This window comes from Gavialis gangeticus, unplaced genomic scaffold, assembly GCF_001723915.1.
Source record: "Gavialis gangeticus isolate Ggan-Ray unplaced genomic scaffold, GavGan_comp1, whole genome shotgun sequence".
NCBI classification, from domain to species: domain Eukaryota; kingdom Metazoa; phylum Chordata; order Crocodylia; family Gavialidae; genus Gavialis; species Gavialis gangeticus.
Genome location: NW_017729031.1, coordinates 72,776,852 through 72,785,854, shown reverse-complemented (window position 1 = coordinate 72,785,854; position 9,003 = coordinate 72,776,852). Strand labels below are relative to the sequence as shown.

At 45.0% G+C, this 9,003-nt stretch overlaps 1 protein-coding gene across 1 annotated transcript in view; it reads right to left on the bottom strand.

The window, feature by feature from the left end:
* The window catches only part of GLS (glutaminase), a 136,689-nt gene extending 129,429 nt beyond the window's left edge, over nt 1-7,260 (bottom strand). Inside the window, exon 1 of the mRNA XM_019522876.1 lies at nt 7,247-7,260. Within this exon, the coding sequence (XP_019378421.1) occupies nt 7,247-7,260 (14 nt within the window). The remainder of the gene's footprint in view (nt 1-7,246) is intronic.
* Between the last annotated feature and the right edge of the window lie 1,743 nt (nt 7,261-9,003).

The following is a 9,003-nucleotide window of genomic DNA, read 5'->3' as shown; positions in this document are numbered from 1 at the left end:
AGCTTAGAAATGAATGAGCAAATGCAAATATTTATTCTATTGTTCTGTAGACCACTGGATCACAATTTTCCTACGCTGAAAAAGTTTTATGGCATAGTAATGCATTTTGTTAAAAACACTGTATCACCAGTATTTACAACCTCAAGTTAAAGCCCAGTATCACACAGGTCAACTGCAATATATCATACAGGGAAAGGAACACACAATGCTTTGCTTTGCTTATAAGGAATAGAGAGGGAAGCATTTACTTTCCCTACTTCTCATTTTCCACATTCTAATATCCCTTTCCAATCTAAAGAGGTGTTTTTTCTCCAGTATTGGTCTGCAGAATTAGCTCTAATGCAGGAAACAGGTATCAAAATTAAGCTTTCCCCACTCCAAGTCCTTGATAAATCCTATGAAGGTTCAATACGAAAACAGTTTTTTTGAGGCTTCACAGTGTCACCTCAACAACCTACTAGGATGTTGTAAATCTTCAGGCTTGGCTTCAGATTTTAACATTCTGCTCCAATTTGTATTCTGATATTCTACAGATTAGAAGTGCCAAACTAATCCTGAAAGCTCCCTTTCACAAGGTTGCCAGAAACTCTTCAGGTTACGAGTAAAGATGACTCTCATGGTCCAGTCCTAAAACTGCAACACTAGTCAGTGCAAGAAGTCACGTAAGCCATGTAGACCAGTGAAATTTTACAAATGCACATAAAGAACTTCAGTATGTAGAAACTAATTCAGTAGCCTCTGTTCAGCACTGCCATTAAAATGTCATGAATCAAAATCTAAATACTATATTTAATTCTTCCCTTAAGAGGGCTTGTAGGAGGCTTTGTAATGTAACAGAGAATTCACTGTTTTTCACTTCAGAACAAAAATAACTTTTTAAATGATCCATGTATGGCCAACCTGGCAAGGCAACCAGAGCAGACACTACACTAGGAACATTTTTTAAGAGCTTTCCATGCAGCACTGCTTCTTTAAGTTCTGTTTATCCTTTTAAACAGTATTCATAAGGTTTAAAATACAGCATATTGTGTCAGAATTACTTATTTAGATCTGCAGCTCAATACTACGTTGCCCCACCCCCCCTTTTTTTTCTGTTTGACTTCCATACTCCAAATATTCTTAAGTCTTTTTTCCCCTTTTCACAGTGTTTGGGTAAACTTTCCCATAAATGTTGAGAATTCTACACCAGCCCTATAACTCTGCCGCCACGGAAGTTTCAACAGATTTCTAAAAATGTTAAAGATTAATGTCTGAATATTTGCTATCAATGTTAGTAATGCATTACAAAGAATTTAAAAGATTTTACAGAGAGTTGAAACCCTTGCATTTGCTTTTCTGTAATTCTTCTAATTAAGTCCCAGAAGTCTGTATTTATCCCACAAAGAAACTCACTTGTAACACTGCAGAAAACGACCTAAACATTCAAACACCTATCGCTAAGATTTTTACCCCCGCTCTTCATAAGATTTACATAAGAAGTCACTATATGCATTGAAATAGTTTTTATGTGATATTTGCCATTGTATCTTTCCCATCTGCCACTTCCATCAAGAGGACTTGCTCAATATTTAACAATTATTTTGAACCAGCTGTCAAAGCAAACAAGGCTATCATTCAATATATTTACAGAAAAGCCTGCTCTCAAATGAACTATCCCTGCATAAAGTTTATCAGTTAAAACTGCAAAACAAGCCTTTCCCTCTACCCCCCAAGGTCAACAATGTTAGTACAAAATGTTTGCTTAACCTAAAAGCAGTATTTTAGCACCCTAAAGCACACTTAACAAAAAAGTGTTATTCAGCACAAGGTGAACGGAACCAGGATGCTGGAGTCAAACTAACATGTAATTTCCACAGTTAGGTTACAGTGGAAATTCCAATTTATTCTCTGTTCTGTGGCATAAGCCAAATCAACTATAGGTGCAAATGGACTTGAGACAAGGATTTTCAAAAAGTGTACTATTCTAATCTACGGGTTGGAATAAGCAAAGATTTTCCACATTGATACTTATACTTGATGAAGATTAGGAACAATGCAAACAAGCCCTAGCAGATGATATTTCCCTCAACGCTTGCGTTTCCCTCCACATGAGCAGACCCCATAACAAAACTGTCAGCTATCTAAATCAGAAATAATCTGCCCTCCCCAATCCTGCAAAAATTAAAATAATGAAAAAGAACAAAAAAAGAACAACAAAAAGAGAGTGTGTCAAATGTAGAGCATATATTTTTCTATGGACAATGGCTCATAAAGAAATGGAATGAGACCACTAACTTGTCACTAGTTAGTGATGATTTGTCAGTACCACTAACTACCAGACAATAATAATAATTAGAATTTCCTTCTGAAAAGAGTGGTACTTTATATTTTACAGAAAAAGTTGATGACAGGAGGCATGACAAATAGGGTGACCATATGGGAGAATGGGAAATAAGGGACATTCCCCACCCCCAGCCCCTCTCCAAGTCAGCAGCACTGCTGCAGACAGAAGCCAGGGGGCTTGGCGCACCAAGCAGGCAGGCAGCAGCAGCGCCTGCCTGGTGCACTGTGCCACTCTGCCTCTGTTTAACTGCACCCTGTGCCCCTGCATTTCTGGGATGCTCATTTTCATTCTCACCAGCCAGCCAGGACCAGCCTCCAAAATCCAGGACTGTCCCAGCTAAAACTGGGACATATGGTCACCCTAATGATAAAGCATTACAAAATAATGGATGATATGAAGAAACTGATATAAATTGTTCATGTGAACTTTTGTAATTTCCAAACTTACAGCTGCTTGCATAACTTTAACCACCCCTTTCTGTAGCCATCCCATGAATTCACCAAAGCTGGACAACCAAGTAATCAAAGACTAATCACAATTTATACGCACAAGAGGAGACAATTAAGATTGCTTGGACATATACAAGTATAAAAATTGCCTACTTTCTAAGTGCCTGGCTGTGTCTACACAAGAAACTGACTGCACAGTAGCTAGTTACTACTGCATAGCAGTGCTGCATGGCACAAAGCATGACACAATGCTACTGCACAGTAGTAACAAGCTACTGCACCATCAGTGTCACCTAAAAGCCATTTAGTACTTGTGTACAAAATTATACAAGTACTAAATCACCGTGCAGTAATAACTGCACAGACAGCATCTCGTATAGAAGCAGCCCCTGACTACATTCATTTTTGTATGTGCAAAGTCTTTCCAAAAGGGAAAAGAAAAATTATATTATATGCAGATATAAGAACTGTTCATCTTGCATTATCACCCTCATCCTGTAATACTACCATTCAAACTATTCCTTCTCCTTCTACAATTCCTAGATAAATTAGGGAGAGAAAAACTCTAAATATAAATGACATCCCTGAAAAGGATTGGAAAATTAGTGAAAGACCAGCTTCACCTACTTCAGTAAAGAGTGGGTAGAAAACTGCGGTAACTCAAACACTACTGGCAAACATCAGATACTAAATCAAAGAACAGAAAAGGGGAAGAGTTCTACCAACATCTGTCCCCTGTAGGACAGGAAAGATCAGGAAAAAAAGTTGGCCAAGAATGTGAACTTGAAACAAAAACTCTGGCAAGTTTTCTTTTTCATTATTGTTTTTTTAGAATGGGTAAAAAAAGTACCATGAAGTCCCTGCAATTATTAAAGGGAGGCGGGGGGGAGGAATTCACTGACAAATTTTCCACATCACCAACTCGCTTATATTTTCAAAATTAAAATGCCAGCATATTAGGGGTGCACCTATAAATATTTTTTGAGCCAATACTGCTGGCTGATTATTGACCAGCCATATCCATTGATACTGATCCAACTGCTGATATGCAGCCTGATAACATGGAGAGCAACATCTGGCTGGTAAGTCTGTTGGAGGGAAGAAACATTGGGAGGCACAAATCGAGGCCCCCCCAGTGAGGGAAGGAGTGGGCAGGGGCAGGGCAGGCGCTGCCCAGAGTGGGAGATAGCTGGCAGCTTGTCCAGAGGGCACAGGGGGATGGCTCCTGCTGCTATGTGCACCCCCACAGGAGGCATAGCAGACATGTGCCCCCCAGACCCATGCATGGGGCAAGACCAGGCTGCAGCAGTGCTGAAAGGGGAAGGCGAGGGGGGGAGCTACGACAAATTTTGGGGTGGCTCTAGCCCCACCATAGCTCCCCTTCCCAGCGCCACCACCACCCACCCTTCCCAAGTGCAACCACAAAGAAGAGGCTGGAGCAGCCTGAGTCCCAAGCAGCCTGCCCTCGCCCTGTGCACAGATCTGCAAGGGGGGCAGCATGTGCCCCCCACGCCTCCTCCAGGGGTGTGCACTGCAGCGGAAGGCGCCCTCCCAGACAAGCTGCAGCTCTGTCCCGTGTCCCACCCTCCCCAGCTGTGCAGCGCCTGTCCCTGCCCCAGCCCCACTCCCTCCCTCACCGCAGGGGCCTCAATCTCGGCCCCTACTCCCCTCTTTCCTCCTCCACGCTCCTTCCCCTCCACAGACTTACCAGGCGGATGCCACTCTCCACGCTGTCAGGCTGCACCCCTGCATGCAACATTTATTGGCAACATGATTAACCACGTCAGCCAAAAAACCCAATTGCTGATCATGTCAATTTTCCTTTTATTGGTGCCAATATAATTTGGACCAATGTATGCAGCTCTACAGTATACACAATTTAGAATTTAAATTCCATTGGTTCTAGGTGTTTTCATTAATCATCTAGCATTGTTTTTCTGGTTTACCTCAAACAAATATTTCTCTGGAAAAATGAGAGACAACAATTTCAGGGGGAACACAGATTTTTCTTAGGGGGCTGCAGTGAATATTGTAATAAAAATAGTTATATTCTTACCTGTAGAGCAAGGGTGTTAAACATACAACCCATTAACCAGCACCTCATTATCTAATCCAGGGTGGGCAAAATGCAGCCTGTGGGCCGGATGCGGCCCACCGGGTCATTCTAGCTGGCCCATGGGGCCCCTAAAAAATTTAGAAAATTAATATTTATCTGGCCCCGGTTCCCTGTCATGCGGCCCTCGATGGCTTGTCAAATCTCAGTAAGTGGCCCTCCGCCCGAAATAACTGCCTGTCCCCATCTAGTCCCAGCTGCTGCCTCTGCATCTGAACTGACCCGGCCCAGGACACACACCACACAGAGCCCATTTTGGCTGCTTCAGGGGCTGTGCCACGCACAACACCAGCCCCCAGTGCTTCCATGTGTGTTGCACACTGCACCTGCCCTAGCCAGTCTAGAACCAGCACTACACATGGGACCACTGGCCTGATCTGGCTCATGAACTAGCACTGCGCATCACTCATCCAGCTCACAGGACCAGATGAGCTGGACACCTTTGCTAGAGACCTATTTTAGGGTTGGAAAATACATTCATCCTAATATGACGTAGGGACCTATGTATTTCTACAGTTGCAAAGTCTGTCCAAAATAATGTACTAGTACTATTTTCTTAAGTCTACAGTCTGCTCCAAGGCCACAGCAAGGCCTGGGGAAGAAACTAAGACATGACAAATCAGTTCTGCAGTTTTATTCCTACTCAGTTCTGAAAAGCTTCATTGAAACATACAGGCCTCATCAGTTGCATACACTTGCTTGGGAAAGCTGAGAGGCAGAACAAATGAGAACTGGGGTCATCTAGTGAAATACGGAAAGTTCTACGTTAGATCAGGACAGCAGTCAGTCTAGTCTAGTATCTCATTACCTGCAGTAGCTAGTAATGCTAATTTCTTTTTAAACAGCTACTATAACATGGTTGAAGCATCCAATTCATTCCTGAACTCTGCCAAGCTTTTTTACCTCAACCACACTGTATAGTAACTGGCAAACTGTCTAACATACAAAAGCATCCTTCTCTATGCTTTTATTTTGCCACCACTAAGGTTGCACTGAATCTCTCTAGCTAAGAAAAACCTGTTTTTCCCAGTTTCATTCCTGCTCTTGAATTATAAGGAAAGATTAGAAATTCTCTTGCTTCTCTAGAAGAAGCAGAAAACATAGTCTAAGCCAGTGGGGGCCAACCTTTTTTGGCAGGTGTAACAAGATATGCCCTGTGCTCTCCCCAAGTGCCACTCCAGTTCTCCTGCCCAATCTCATGCTCTGTTTTCTGCTCTGCTCAATCTGTCGCTGTGTTCCCTGCTCCCTCCTGTGATCTGCTGCATATGCCATGCAGAGGCTGTCTATGCCATATGGCTTGGTCTAAAAGAGATACCTAGAACATCATTAGTTTCTAGCCATTAGGTTATGTGGGGGAGAGAGACTAGCAGACCATGACAGAGTACACACGAAAACTTTTGGGTTCCGACTTCTATGGAACAATGAATGCTAGGTTTGTTTTATTTTGAAGTGGAATTCTTTGTTTCTAAACTAGAAAACTATTTAAAGTGGAAAAAATGTGTGCTTGGAAAGCGTTAAAAGAAAGGGAAAAAAAAGATTTTTTTTGCAGCCATCAACTAAGTAATGATAGAAAAGAAGAGCACTGAATAGCTTAATTGAGAAGCTGCTAGCAATTCTGGCAGTGCCTGCTTAACTAGAAGACAGAATTTTACAATTGATCATTTATTCACAATCCATGTGCAACTGTCTAAATTTTGACTATTCTAAGCAACTGCACTATGCAGTAAGGCTCATAGATCAAGTATTTACAAATTACTGAGCTTCTGGTCCATGCAGTAGGGAAAGAGGAAGAGAACTGTTTACGACGTGCCTTCGGCTGCTCACAACCAGTACAGCATTGTGGTATTAAAAGCTTATTAGAAATGTTACTATTTACAACTGATACTAGTGACTGGCACAGTTACCAAGATGAAGATCATAAGAAAGTGTAACCATCTTAAAAATATTATCTCTAACATGTCAGTAAACATAATACTACATGAGAATTCAAAACAGGCAATCAGAATGCTTTCTGCTTTTACAATCATATATTATATTAGATTTTGGTGTTTTTTGTTTTTCTTTTAGCAGTTTTATAGCTGTTTTAGGAATTTCACATAGAAAAAAAATATATAAATGCCCACTCTTGCTATGAGCCTGCCACTAGCAGAAGGCACAGGTTTCAGAGAGGAGAAAAAAAAAGTTATGAAAAAAAGGAAACAGCTCCCCAGACATTCTCTTCTAACTGGTTGAAGAATTCAAGTCTCATGTTAAAAAAAGGAACTCTCCAGATGCACATTTTAGCAACTTCCTGCCCAGCAGTTACAGTAGTGATCACTAATTAGGTACCCACATTTTTAACCTGGTGTGCTGTTCTCCTACCTTAATATGGACATTCCCATACCCTTGAGGCTTTATTTTCTAGCTGATAAGTTTAGCAACCTGGGAGAACATACTCACACAAGTTCAACCTTATGTAAAATAAGACTGGTGCAATTTGATTTTGACTATTGTTGCTGCTCTCCCTCCTGGGCCTTCTCCTCCTCACCACCCCTCCCACAAAAAAAAACAAAATTGATGTTGCGATTCAGGCCCATTCCTCAGCCAATGAATGGGTGCTACAAGAGCACCGGTACATGCTCATTTGCTCCACTGCCTCCTGCACCCGCAGGCTAGGGTTACCATATGTCTGAGTTTTCCCAGACATGCCCTCTTTTTGGATCCTCCGATCTCCACCTGGGCAGTTTTTTGAAATCTGAACCAATGTCTGGGATTCTGCTCTGCTCCTCTGGCAAGAGCAGGAGAAAGGCCATAAGCAGCAGGGGGTACCATGTGCGTCTGCACGTACACAAACATGGCCAGCATGCAGCCAGGAAGCGGGGTGGGAGCAGCCTCAGCAGCTGGATTCAGGTAGGTCTATATGGGGCAGGGGTTGGAGGGCCAGAGCTTGGGGACTGTCCAGGGCGCTGTGTGTGTGTGGCATGGGGTGTGTGGAGGGGATGAGTGTGAGGGGCACAGGCCCTTTGAAAGCATAAGGGAGCTTCATGGCCAGGACTGTGGCACTGTGGCTGGTGCCCTTGCTCATGGGGCCAGGGTCAGCTGAGAGATGCTGTCCAGGGTGAGGGGGGCATAGCCATGCCTCAGCCCAGGGCAGAGTGCCACAAGCATCCCCTCTTCCTTCCTGCCCCTGTCAATCAATCCACTACAGGACTCCCTCCACCACCTCACGCACCAATCAGAGTTGCTGTGCTCCATCCCAGACAGGACCGGGCAGCTGGGCTGAGCGTCAGGAGTAAAGGGAACCAGCAGGGCCAGGGGTCTGCAGGTCAGGTACGAGGGTCAGCTGCAAGATTGGGGGACCAGCATGGCGGGAGGGGGGTGAAGGGCTGCAGGTCAGGAGTGAGGTGGCCTTTTTTGGAACTGGAAATATGGTAACCCTATGAGCAGGCTACCTGCTCAAGATTGCTGGACAGAGCAGTGGACACTACTGTACTGTAGTATTTCCATGGCAGGATTATCTGAGGTTATCTTTAATAATTAGCCCAAGGAGGCATTTAAACTTCTGCCACCAGCACTTCCGCTCACCTACACACCCTCCTCAGCACAGCTGCAGAGCCTGCGAGCAAGTATTGCCTACCAGAGGTGGAAAAGATGCGAAGAAGTGGAGGTTCTTCAGACCAGAAAGCACAGAGAGACACCACAGCCCCTTCAGCAAAGCACTGCCCCACCCCAGCCATGTGGAGCCCAGCACGAGCCAGGCCGGAAGCGCTGGCACCACGCGGCTCTGCCCAGCGCAGCAGCCCCGGAGGCTGCATCGGCATCAAGCTGCCCGGCCCGGCGGCCCGCGGGACTCGGCGGAGAGGAGAGAGTCGAGTCATGCTGCTGGGGGCAGGGCCGTGGCGGCAGCGGCCCTTTGTCGGGGTTCCCTCTCCGACAGAAGGCCGCTGCCACGTCCCTGCCCCCAGCCAGCATGACTCGGCGGGGATTTCCCGGCCCGGCAGCTCCTCTCATCCCCCATCCCGCGCCACGAGGGACCTGCCGCGCCCCTCCCCGCTGGCCCCCGCGGCAGGGATGCCGGGCTGGGCCGGGCCGGGCCCGGCCCCAGAGCCTACTGCCGCAGCCGTCGCGCGCCGGGAGGA